General features: G+C 48.7%; 1 protein-coding gene across 1 annotated transcript in view; it reads left to right on the top strand.

The window, feature by feature from the left end:
- Positions 1-3,083: 3,083 nt before the first annotated feature.
- HTRA1 (HtrA serine peptidase 1) overlaps positions 3,084-13,275 on the top strand; it is a 33,790-nt gene continuing 23,598 nt past the window's right edge. Inside the window, exon 1 of the mRNA XM_037399911.1 lies at positions 3,084-3,569. Coding sequence (XP_037255808.1) covers positions 3,116-3,569 — 454 coding nt within the window. The 5' untranslated portion in view covers positions 3,084-3,115. The remainder of the gene's footprint in view (positions 3,570-13,275) is intronic.

The raw sequence follows: 13,275 nt of genomic DNA, 5'->3' as shown, positions 1-13,275 counted from the left end.
CCCATCTCCTCTGTCCCAACCCCTCCCGCCAGCAGGGCTGAGGCTGAATGTCCGCAAATTCTGGAATCCCCACAGTGGCATCCAAACTTTCCTATCTTTAGAAGAATTTCTAGCATGTGATCTCTGGATGGAGCCTGCTATCATCGAGTTCGTTTGAGGAGGAGATGAATATTTTGCTAGTAAGTCTCTGACGTGTAAGTATTTTTCAGACCACATTTTTGGCCTCCCTGAGGATAAACGTCTGCTGGCTTGGGTGGCTGTCCCGTGTGAAAAACGTTATGATGGGGGAGAAACAATAATTCCTGGGTTTATGATGCCTTTCAGGTGTAAAGCACTTCTGCACAGATTAACAAATACATTTTTCAGTAAACAAAGCTATTAAATCACTCCCAAAGACTTATCGCAGTTATTCTGGAAAGCGAGATGTTTGTTTTCAGTTGTGTGCAACTGTGTGCAACCTAACAAATTCATATAGTAGAACATTATTTTTAATACTCAATAGAAAATTCCTGTTCTTTCCAGGTTTAAGAAACAAAAAACATAACAGGAGAAGGTCTCAATACTAGTCCACTTATTTGGAAGTGAACTGCTAATTCATGGTCTTCACATGAGACCTTGGGATGTGTTTTATTTCCTTTGCAGGGTTTGACTATCAGCAAATGTACATCCCATTTCTGTGCGATTTATTGAAGAAAAAATACTAGCTGGTGTATTATACGTTCTCAGTAGTCTGTAAAAGAGCTTGAGGCTGATAGTGCTGGCTTAATTGTACAAAAAAAGAATCACACATCATGGAAAAGATAAATATGCACAACCGATGTTTCAAAGGTTTTTTTTGTGCGAGAACATTAAACTTGCAGCGGTTCTTGAAGTAGTTAAATATTTAGCTTAAGATTTGCAAACTTTATAAGCTCAAGAGTTAAGCAAACACTAAATTTTCATTAATTACTCCTTTTTTGAGGCAAGGATTCATTCACCTTACTTGGGCTTTGAATGACGGCACTGACTGAATTATAATGGTGGGCTTATAACAGGTATTGTAACTTGTGGGAATTGTAACAAGTGGGTTTCTGTCAACAGGGCTTTTGTTCATGGATTTTGAGCCTCCGTTCATGCCTTGCCTTTGCTCCCTGGAACGACTGATATCAAAGGACACCAAGCTAGGCAACACCCATGGAGAGAGGAAAGACTGAACGAGGAACTTTCCCACCGCATGTGTGTTTTTTCCTACCTACAGAGATGAGGCTCCAGTGGCTTCAGACCCTAAGTTCTCTGATCAAGGCAACGTGACAGAAAAGCAGATAGCCCTTCTGGGTGGCCCGACTGAACCCCACGGTAATTCACTGGTCTCTGAATATTTTGCTCCTGCTTCCAAATTGGAGCTTGCAAGTTCTTTTCTGAACTTGTATATTTTTGTTGGTTTGGGGTTTTGGGGGGGGGGGTTGTTTTGTTTATTTACTTAAAACTGCTCATCTTAAAGACTTGTCTTTATTTAAGAGTAAAGGGAAAAAACCAAACCAAACCCCAAAACACACCCTGAAGCTTATCGGCTACTTTTAATAAGTAATGGATAAACAATAATTTGATAACACTTTACCATGATCTCTATCCTTATTCTTTATATATATAAATGTGTGTATATATATATGCATATATTTAAATGTTTTTAAACTTGTAAACATTTTCAAACTTTTTCCTAGTCTTTTTAACACCATAATGATTTTAATACTAAGGACATTTTGCTGTGAATTGTTCCAGATTACTACTTTGGTCACTTCTGAAATCAAGTAGTTCTCCTGAAACCTCTCTTCCTGCACAGCATAGGAGTTACTGGAAAACAACAGATCTAAGGGGTTCATACTGGAGCTTTTATTGGGAACGCTGGAGTCTGTGTGATTTTCCATCTGCAGCTACTAATCAAGCAGTTCAGTAAGTTTTGCCCATCTGTGGTTCTGTGGTCATGGTTTGATAAGATTTTTATGATGTTCCAGGGAACATATCAGGTTTGAATTCCAGCACTTGGGATGCTGCTTCCACCTGCTCAGATGGCATATTGTTAAAGCCTATTCCACTTTTTGTAGGAGAAAAGACTTTGTATTCTCTGTATTAATGTGGTTGCTGGCATCCTCGATTTCTCAGTTGCAGCTTGCCTAACAGTTTACAAACCATTAGGCAAGACAAAATGCTGTCAAGTTCATTAGGTCCTTGGTTATCCCATGTCTGATAGATACACTTAAATAATTACGGGTTGGTAGTCTGTTCAAAAGTTTAATCGGCTGGTAATTAAATATTGGCTGTGCTCAATTTCCAGCTATGAGTTCTCATTATACCTTTCCCTACTAGCTTTGGAAATTGTCTTTTCCATCGGAAGGTGCTTGGGTGTGATTTAAACTGCCCTTCACACCACCCTGGCCGTGGCGCAGAGGCCATACGGGTCCGTGGGTCCGGCAGTCGCACAGCTGCCAGATAAATTGGATCAGCTTGCTCCTGCGGTGGTGGAAGAGGTTGGGGTTTGGGTAGGTTTTTTTTCTTTCTTTCTTCTTTCGGTTGACTTAACCTTCTGCTAATTGCAAGTATCCACCTCGCCCTGAGGCCCTCGGGGGCAAGGGCGGGAGATGGGGGCGAGCTTGCAGGGATCGCTTCTCCCCTTGCTCCTCGGGGACCCGCTGGCGGCCCTGCCCCCCCCCCCCCCCCCCTCTTATCTGCCCAGCACGTTACCGACGTTGGCTTCAGACCGCCCTTCCCGTAATCCCCCCGGGGGGAGGGTGCTCAGCACCCACACCCCCCCGCGCTGGCAGCAGCACGTTGTCAGCCCTCGCGTCCCCCGTCGGGTTTTCGGTGCCGCATCGCGGCCGCGACACCCAGCGCCGAGTGCCGCAGGTCGCGGCAGCAGCGGAGCCTGTGCCCGACCCCGAACGACGGGGCGTTACGGCCCCGGGGGAGGGGGGTGCTGCGGGGAGGGGGGTGTTACGGCCCCGGGGGAGGAGGGGGGGCTGCGGCCGCTGCCCCGCCCCGCGCCCTCCCCGCCCCCCCCCTCCTCCGTGCAGCCGCTTAAAGCCGCCCGCCCGGCGGGCCGCGCTCACCGCCCCGCGCCTGCCCTCGCCCCGCCGCCGCGATGCCGCTGTGGGGCTGGAGCCTGCTGCTGGCCGCCCTGCTCCCCGCCGCCGCCGCCGCGCCGCCGCCGCCCGCCTGCCCCGAGCGCTGCGAGCGGTCGCGCTGCCCGCCGCTGCCCGCCTCCTGCCCCGGCGGGCCCGTGCCGGACGCCTGCGGCTGCTGCCGCGTCTGCGGGGCGGAGGAGGGCGAGCCCTGCGGCGGGCCCGGCGGCGGCGGGCCGCCCTGCGGTGAGGGGCTCCAGTGCGTCGTGCCGCCGGGCGGCGGCCTGCCCGCCTCGGGCACCGTGCGCAAGCGGGCGGCCGCCGGGCGCTGCCTGTGCGCCAGCAGCGAGCCCGTCTGCGGCAGCGACGCCGTCACCTACGCCAGCCCCTGCCAGCTGCGGGCCGCCAGCCGCCGCGCCGAGCGCCTCCGCCAGCCGCCCATCATCGCCATCCAGCGCGGAGCCTGCGGGCAGGGTGAGGAGGGGGCGGCCCCCCGCGGGCAGGGTGAGGAGGGGGCGGCAGGGTTCAGGGGATCAGCAGGGTTCAGGGGGGCAGCCCCCCGCGGGCAGGGTGAGGAGGGGGCGGCAGGGTTCAGGGGGGCAGCCCCCCGCGGGCAGGGTGAGGAGGGGGCGTCAGGGTTCAGGGGGGCAGCAGGGTTCCGGGGGGCAGCCCCCCGCGGGCAGGGTGAGGAGGGGGCGGCAGGGTTCCGGGGGGCAGCAGGGGCGGTTGCCTCTGCCCGCTCCGCCCGGGTGAGGACCGCGGGCGCTGCTGCTGCAGCGGGGCAGCCCTGTCAGGGGCGGGGGGCTCTCGGAGGGCTCGGCAGCCGGCAGGCACCCCGTCCCCCGCCGGCGGCAGCGGGCAGGCACCCCGAGGCGCGGAGCAGAGGAAAGGGCTGGCCTTGGCTCACGTTTGGTATTCCAGTTCAGTGAGAAACTAGAGCAAGAATGCAGTGTTTGTCCGCCGAGCGTCGGGGGAGAAAGAACCTGATATCCCAACTTCCCAAAATCTCCTCCCGCCCCCTAGAGAAGTGATGCCGGGCTCAAAATTGGGGCAAACGGGTTGCAAAACTCCTGAGGCCGATCGTGCGGCTTCGGCAGAGCCCGGCGCGGTGCTGGAGCCCCCGCGCAGCCAGAGCCGCTGCCCTCGGCCCCTTCAGATCCGCTCTGATCTACCAGTAACGGAGTCGCTGGGGAAGGGGGGTGCTCGTAACTAGACGGGGCGTTTAGCTGACCTTAGCCTTTGGTGGTTTGTTTGGTTTTTGGAGGATGGGAGTGGCCGTCGAGAAGCAACACTGCAGCTAGCCGTGTTTTTCCTTCAGCATCACTGTTACTTAGTTATTTTAGCGGAGTCGGATGTAAGCTGAGCCCCCGGATGGATGGACGGATGCTAATTGTCTGTGAGCCGTGTACGGGCACGTTGCAGGGTTATGAAACGGGGGCGGGCTGAGCGCCCGGTGCAGCGCTCGGTCCTGCAGGGGCGGGATGAGCTGGGGATCATCCTTACCAGGTGCCTCCTCTCATACAACCTGCCTTAAACCTCGGAAACTGAGGCTGCATATTTCTTCCAAGCCGTTCAGCACGGGAATGCGTAATAACTGGCATGAATTAAGCCTGTATTTCCGCAGTGGTAGTCACTTTTTAGTAAGTCAGCGCTGTTTCGCTGAGGACTGATTCTTTTGGTGTAGCTTGTGCCATTTCTGCACATCTTTCTTTAAAAACAAATCTTTTTTGGAGATGTAGCCATCATTCTTCCAGCAGAATATTCTGATGCATAGCGACTGTATGCTCGGCTTGGGCAAAACACCGGTCCTGCTTTGCAGATCAAACTCACAACTCTGGTATCAATACAACTGATTTTTTGTGCCACTGGTTTTCCCCTGGGTTTCAAAGCTGCGTTGTGCTCTGTGGAACATTGCTGGCATTTACTGACACTGGGAGACAATTAAAGCTTTCACGCTACAGTTTCCTGATCTCCAGTATAATATAATGCCTTGTGATTTTTATTCTCAATTAATGAAACCGATATTGTTTTCTCAGTCTTTTCTGCTGAACGTTTGCAGAATTCAGGCTGTGTTTGAGCTGGCGAGTAATACATGCCTCCGGTAGGCTGTACAGAAAATGCATAGGCTGCATATAGACCTTGTATAGGAAAACTCCACTGTAGTAGCTACATCATGTGTACATCCAGACAATCATTTTGCCTTGTTGCACCTCTGGTTGGAGCGATGCTCATTTTCTGTATCTCTAGGGACAAAAGGAAGGTGCTAGAGAAGCCAACCAGTAGCACACGTTTATCCCTAAAACAGAGCAAACATTGCTACAAGCAAAGCTTTTTTTCATATGGGAAGAACTGAAAATATAAAGAAATGGAGAGCAGGCTGTAAAGCACTATTCCCTGGAGGCAGGATGAACCACTGTTTTGAAAAGCCATTGCCTAATATTTGGCTCCTTAAAGCTCTTAATTTTTAATTTTGAGTTCATTTTCAGGAGTGCATTTGCTACTTAAGAGACGGAGTTATTTTCGGTAAAATATTTTATGCTTTCATAGTAACATAAATAAATCACGTGGTGAATACAGTGCAATGGCCCAGGGAAATAAGGGAACGGGGATGTAGAGAAAGTATTCAGAAAGCACTCTTTTGTTGTTCTTTTTAAGTTTCACATCACTTTAGTAGCTGGTCAAGTAAAATATTGTGTATATTGTATAAAATAAAGTAAAACTTTCTGTCTTCCTCAATTTTCATCTACTGCAATCCACTCCAGGTGCAGCTTTTTTTGTCCTTCAGTGATTCTTGGTGCATCTATGCAAATAACAAACATGTTTACAAGAGAGTGCGGGAGAGGCAGGGGAAGGTTGCTCTGGGTCTCTGTGTGTAAGGGGGAGGTTTCCCTATGCAAAATGGGAATTGTGTGTCTTTAAAAAAAAAAAAACCACAAAAAAACAAAAAACAAACTAACAAAAACTCAGGAAAAGTTTTGTAAGCCTTGGAGCTTACTCTGGCCTTGGCCCCAAACACTGCTCAGGGGACAGGTGGCAGCAGGGTGTAGCCGTGTGGCACTGAGGTGCTGAGCAGGTCTCCTGCACCCTGGTGGTGTAGCCGTGTGGCACTGAGGTGCTGAGCAGGTCTCCTGCACCCTGGTGATGTGCTCTGGGGTGCAGGATCAGCCCACAGCTCGCTTTGTGAGCCAGACATGCAGAAAGGGCAAAACAGGCTCTATCTGGAGAAACCCCAGGAGCAGCGAGGGGAGAGGGGAAAGCCCAGCTGGGGCCTTTAGCCAGGACGTGCATTGGTTAAACTGGTATGGTGAATGCACAGGATGGGAGCAGGGCTGAAGCGCGTCGGGCGAGGCAGGGGATGAGCAGGGTGACACGCTGTGCGATGGCTGGTGGAGCCCTTTCATCACTGCTGTGTCCCTGTCCTGGGGCGATTCCAGCTCTCCCCTCCTGCAACATGGCCACGGGCAGCGTAACCAGCGGTGAGCAGCCTCTCCAGTGTGCCCTGGGCAGATCTTCCCGCTGCCTCTGGCGGGTGATACAGCCCTGGTTTCATACCGGTACCGCTGGCAGCACCAGCAAGTCGTTTCTGCACCAGCCTGGGCATGGCTGCTGGGCTGCAGCTTTTGCAAAAGAAATCTCTGCTTTCCATGAAAGACGTGAGAGAGATGGTGGTGGAGGGCATCAGACCTGCGAAGCATGTGCCGGTGCAGCGTGGTGTGGGTTGGTACCGATGAAAATACAAAGGTGTGAAGAAAGAAGGTGAAGGTCCTCTGAGCAGAAAGTATGACTGTGGAAGGACCATCCCACAGCTGGGAGCAAGGTCAGTGCAACCAGACCTCGGTATTCAGTGTGATGAGGTTCAGCATGCTGGGAGGATGTTTTCTTTTTCTTCTGCAAATACGTTTTAGGTGCTCTTAAATCCCTCAGTTGACCAAGGGAAGGAGGCACGGGATGTTCAACACGCAGTTTAAACCAGTCTTCCTTCCCCTCCTCGCTTCTCCCAGCAAATGCTGGCAGGCGTTTGAACACAGGGTGCCCTTCTCTCCGTGCTGTCTTCACACTGTAAAATACAAACTAACCTGGATTAGCCCTTTCACCTTGAACCAGAGAAAGAATAAGAAAGTTCCTCATGGTTGCTCTCAGTTCCTTACTTTCCTCTGCCTCTTTTTTTAAACCAGATTTTTATGTTGTCATTTTTTTTAATGAGGCTTACTGTGTCTAGTGTGGTATCCCAGTAACCTCAGCAGTCCTCAGCGCAGTAGCATCTGTCACAGGCGGTTCATGCTTCTCTGTCACAGGTGTGCTCACACCATGATGGTCAGCAGATCTGGAGGCTGATGTGAGCTCTTCTGGTTTAGATTAAGCAGGTCATTACTGCATGCTTTGGGGCCAGGCAGAGGTGAGTTGAGGGGTAACTCTCAGTTCTAGAAAGGTGAATATCAGTAACAGACAGAGACTTTGCTATTTATTTTCATCACGTTATCATTTCATAGTTCCAGGGATGAGGAGGAAGAAAAAAAAATTCCATCACTCAAACTCAGCTTCTCGCAAAGCAGCCGACTTTCTATTTTGAAATGCACCGGGTGAAATTGCATCCAAGTGACTGTGTGATTATCTGGCAGAAGGGAAGGACCTCCACGGTCGATAAACCGTTTGTCATTAACTGAGTCCTTTAAAACCAGTGTGAGAAGGAGATCCATGCAGGGGAAGACAGGAAAGAGCAGTAGGTGGACCTGCCCAAATTCCTTTGCCTGCAGCAGGGATAGGGCTGCCGGGCTGGCAGTGCTGAGCCTTGCAGGAATGAATAATCGGGGCAGGAAGAGCGACTCAGCAGAGAAATCTGGGAAGGTTGGGAACTACGCCAGATATTTATCAAGAGGAAAGTTGGTATTGTTGTTATGAACTAGGCTTTCAGCTGTTTCCCGAAAGATAGAGTAACAGGCACACGATAGTGCACTGAAGAAATTCTGGGAGACCTTTGCAGGTTACTTGGCACGTGTCAAGTCTATTAGAAATGACCTGGGAGGACCAGGTGCTACGGAACTGGGCGCACAAGTGAGCGCTCCAGTGCTGTTAGTGATTTTTAGCTGCCTTCATCTCTCTCAGTTGCTGTGTTTGGGTGGTCTGAAAGTCATTATCTTCTGACTTTCCTCAGTCCCTTTTGCAGGAGAAGGGGAGGGAGGGAAGAGGCAGCTGAAGGCAATGGAAATAAATAGCAACATATTTCCAGAAGAGAACCAATTCCCAAGTGTGGGATTAAAAAGCTTTTCCAAAGCCAAGTATTCAGCTCTGAGAGAAGGGAACTGTAAGAAGTGGTTTGTCTGAAGAAGCTCACCTTTTCCCCTCTCCACATCTAGATTTCCTTCCCGGGGAGCCGGCAGTAATTCTGTAGTCTCTAGACTTCAAACAGTCGAGTCACTAAATACAGATTTGGAACAAGGAAAGATTCAGTCCTTTCATCTTCTGGGCTTTGAAATTTAAAGGTACCTGTGGACTGGACAGGAATACTTAAAGCCATGAGTAAGCAGCAGGAGCCTTATTAAGTAGAGTTTGGATGTGATGGAGGCAGCATATCCTGAGCAGTTAAAGGAAAGACTCTGCTGTCCAAGAAATAGGAGAAGCTGGAAAATATTTTTCAAATGTGAATTTACGTGTGCTTGGAGTGAAAGAAAGCAATGTTAGAAATAGAAACTGGGGTACTGTGAAACTTAACTTTTGTTGTAAATAAAGTCATTCCTCACTCACATAAACTGCTGGGGCCTCCAGGATCCCTGGCTGGACTTGGCAGAAAGTCCCACAGCATTTGTAGCCAGGCCCAAGTGAATATCTAGAGTTATTTTAGAGGCTGTGTCCAGGATGGGGGGGGGTGGGGGGGGGTGGGGGTGGGGGGGGGTGGGGGTGGGGGGGAGGGGGGAAAGCAAGACTTTGCCTTCTGGATACGGGTTATTGTGATTCCCGAATTGGTTTGCCTGCCTCAAAGAGAAAAATATAACTAAAAATAAATCTCGACTCCTCTATTTCAAAGGGCTATAAAATAATGGATCGATCTTCTACTAACTGATGATGTTGACCTGTAGGTAACAGGAGATTTATAGTATCTTAAATTTGTAGGACAGGGTACAGGTAGATTAGTTATTTTATTTTAAAGTTTAGTGAATTGAGTAGATCTTGTGTACCATATTTTAGTGACCAGAGATGAGATGAACTGGGCAGCCAGACAGAGTAGCTCTTGAATTTCTGGTTTCACATCAGATAGCCTGGTGCACTGATAAGGCTGGAAGCCAGCTGCGTTGTGCAGTGCGCTGCGAGTGCTCTGCCAGGAGCTTGTTGCGGAGGGATAACAGTGTGCGCGCGTATGCACACGCATGCTGCGAAAAAAATACGTACGTGTGCGTAACGTGTGAGTAGATCCATTAGCCTCTGCTGTTACTGCACACTAGCTCTGCAGGCTGGCGTGTTAATGGCACCACTGGTGGGGCTGTGCCGCGTGGTGTGGCGCAGCTATGCTATAGGCACCCCAGCAAAATTTTCTGCGTCAGTAGTTAACCAAACCTTGTTCTTGTCTGGCATTTTTTATCCCGTGTCAAATTCTGTCAGGGTTTCTCAGTCTTTCCATTTCCCTGCTCTTGTAAAGCCTTCTTTTTGGTGTGGTGGGAGAGAGGGATATGCAGTGAACAGTTCCTATATCCAGTCTTGCAGGCTTGTTACTGGAAATACCAATGAGACAGCTATGGTGGTTGGAAATAAAAATGCTTGATGTTTCTGGTAGCAGTTGGATTTGCACGTATTTCTATTGACAAAAAACTGATGGATAAAATAATGCATATTAAATCTAGGAACCGTGCATAGCAGCTATCCAGTGGTCTAAAATTTCAAATTCTTTATCCAGCAGAGCATTAGGAGAAGCTCACAATATTTTTCCAGAGGCCGATGTCATTACCCATTTTACAGATAGTGAATCTAGGGCAGGGGAAGATAAAGAGCTTTGCTCAAGGTCAGCCAGTAAGCCAGTAGCAGAGCCGCGAGCAAACTGAGCTTTTGTGAGTCCCTGCTCCTTTTTCTGCCCCTTGCCCGCATTGCCTCTCCATTTTCCATGACTTTTCTTTTCCATTACTCTATTTCTTAAACTTGCAGGCTGCAGTTTTGGCTTCGTTCCGCAAACGGCATCGATAATCTGTCAATCTGCAGCTGTAGAAAGTAATTTTGGAGGAGGAAAGAAGTGGGTGGGCTGAGTGCCAGTAAGGAAGAGAAACCCAGATGACTCTTCCCCTCCCATCATCCCACCCTCAGAATAAACACAACCCCCCAGGAGTCTCATACTTCAGCATTGGGGGTGGTAAAGAGATGATTCGTTCCTTTTTCCAGGACAGCGTATGCACCGTTTGGCATCCCTGCCCATTCTGTATCAGAGATCTGTACGTAGACCTCTCTGAAGGTAAAGCTTGGCTAACCCTTGTGTTCTTATGTATTCAGACCGTGAAAGCGGGCGAGCAGAAACCACTTATAATTAAAACAGGAAAAATATTCAGATGATCCATAAAAGAAAGCAGAATACCCGTGTGGATAAAAAAACCACTATGTAAATAGTCAAGGTGGATAGGGGAGGAGTGAATATAATAACTAGAACTCTAAATATCATAAAAATATACATATTTAAGAGTGTGAAACAGAAACCTGTTCTTCTTTTAGCCTTTCAGGGGAAACTACACATGCACTGGGACAGTGGCTGTCTCACCAGTGGCAGTGCCACCTCCTTTCTGTAGTTCTCAAAACAGGATGGCAGAAGTACGGCCTGCATTACTCCAGGTTCATTTCCCAAATGCTCATTGATTTCTGATATCTACGTTAAAATAAATATGGATAATCTTGGAGTGATTCCTAAGACAGATGTAGAAAATACTGCCAGAGGCTGAGGGATTTGTTTAGTATGTAGATACTGTGGCTTTTGTGATACAGTTATGCTGTGGTTATGTATTGTACAGTTATGAAGCCCTGGAGTAGGAGGGGTGTGTACATTTTACTATGGTTTTGAAGTTTTTCCTATAGATTTGATCTTTTTGTGTATCACCTCTGTGTCACTGTAAGTCCTGCCACAGCAAAGTGGTGAAATCTGTGCCTTCTCCAGCTGCAGAGAAGCAGCATCTTAGGAGGCTTTTATTTAGGCTTGTGTCTTAAGAGACTTTTTTTAGGTTTCTCATTAGAGAAAAAAAGCTTGTAAAAGCATGAAAACAAGAACTTGTTTTTATTCCCTGGTGTCTTCATAGCAGGGTTCCTGGAAGTTGAACTAAGTCTCTCTTAAGCAGGGATTTCTTCTAAAGATGCAGTGTGAAAGTTTCTCACATACTTAAAATGCGACCTTAATGGTTTTATAATGTTAAGAGGAATTTTCAAGATCAGGCAGCTGTCGGTTACATGTAGATATAGGAATTACCACATCGTTGTTACTTAATAGGCGTTTTGAGGTTGTTTTGCTGGTTCTCTGCCTGCGATGAGTGGAGCTGGGAGGTAGAGCAGGGTGACAACCTGAGCTGGAAGGGACATAAACTGAGCAGGGCTGGAAAAAGGAGAGGAGAAATTATTCCTGACTCATCTGTTATATTTTCTGCCTTCTGCAGAGAAGAGAATACCATGTCTGCTTTAACCTGTTGACTGAAATATTCTTTTCATCTGCCTGCAGGAAATCAGGCAGACTCTTTTCCATAACTACCTGACTTATAATTTCTTAATGTTTCCAGTTCAGGCAGGGCTACTGTTAACGATGTTTTCGAGCTCAGCACTCTTTACCCTTGTCCTGAATTGCTCTTCACCTTTATTTTTTTCGTGTCTGAGCATCTGTCTGCGCCCTGCCTTCCCTCCTCACCCCCCGGAGGGGCCGGTGTGCCCGTGTGGGGCACTGCAAGCGTGGGGAGCGCTGCTGGCACAGCCGCCCAGAGCCGTACATCTTCGTCGGAGGGCTGCTGACTTGCGATTACTTTGTCATCTCCTCCGATGAGCCCAGGCTCAGCATTGTATTAATATGGCAATGCTGCTCCGGGAACAGCGTGTTCCTCCTCGCAGGGCTGCGTTCCTCCGGCCTGGGGCTCCAGGCCTGGTTGTTTATGCAGAAGTTGGGTTTCCTCCCACCTCACCGCTGCTGTTTACAGAAGGAATCGCAGTTTCCTGTTGTGTTAGATGGAGCTGTCGCTCCACTCTGGATTCCTGCCCTCCCTGCTTAACGCTGAATTGCTTTTGAACCTCATCAGCTTGGAAGTCTGTTGCTTTTGCTCACTGCTACTATAATTACGAGATCTTTTTTGCCGGGGCAGCCAGTGCACTTAGTTCATAGAGGAATTTCTGGCATTTCTGAGAGTTTTCATATACATATTTTTCTCCCTGTGAGGTTCTGCGAGGGTTGCTAAAGTCTGAGACTATTCCTGTGAGATAAAATAGGGGTTATGCCCATTTTAAAGATCAATCCAAGACACTGAGGATTCAAATCACTTTTCACAAGCTGCGTAGAGACTGTGTAACACAGCTTAGACCAGGATGCACACATCCTGGGTGTTCCTCCTTCTGCAGAACACGCCAGCCATTTGGCACCTAGCTAGCTATGCGGAGTTGCAACAGAAGATACAAAAGGCATCTGATTGGTTTACTACGTATTCTGCCTTGTAGGCAAGCAGTAGGAAAAGTTCCTGTTTGGCTAAAAATTTACGTTTAAATCTGAAGTTATATAGGAACTTGCTACAGGAAAGCTGCCAGCGTGTTGCCCAAGGATGTTTCCCATTGACCGTCATCAGTGCCAAGAAAATCTTGAATTACATTGGGACTGGATGCCAAAGAGGTCTTTTTCATACTAAGAAGGAAGCTGGACCAAAAAGGCTGGACCAAAGTTCTCTGAAGACACTGTGCTTTACAATTTAATTCGCTTCAAATACTCGTTTTGGTTGTTCTCTTTGTTTTATGAACACAGAACTCTGTATGTAGTCGTTGTCTTCATGTAGCCTAGTCATTCCTGTGTTGCCAGTATCTGCTTTCACTTATTCATACGTTTGCATTTTCAGTAAGTTGCCCTCTTAAACTCTCATCAGAGTCTTAAGCATTCGTTTTTGGCCGGTAGTGGGGAGTAGGGTGCGGCAGAGATCGAGCTATCCAGTGCATTGCAGAAGCCCCTACACCACCAGCAGGAACATCCTGCTGCTCG

This window comes from Falco rusticolus, chromosome 9 (genome assembly GCF_015220075.1).
Source record: "Falco rusticolus isolate bFalRus1 chromosome 9, bFalRus1.pri, whole genome shotgun sequence".
NCBI classification, from domain to species: Eukaryota; Metazoa; Chordata; class Aves; order Falconiformes; family Falconidae; genus Falco; species Falco rusticolus.
This window is presented reverse-complemented; position numbering and strand designations above follow the sequence as displayed.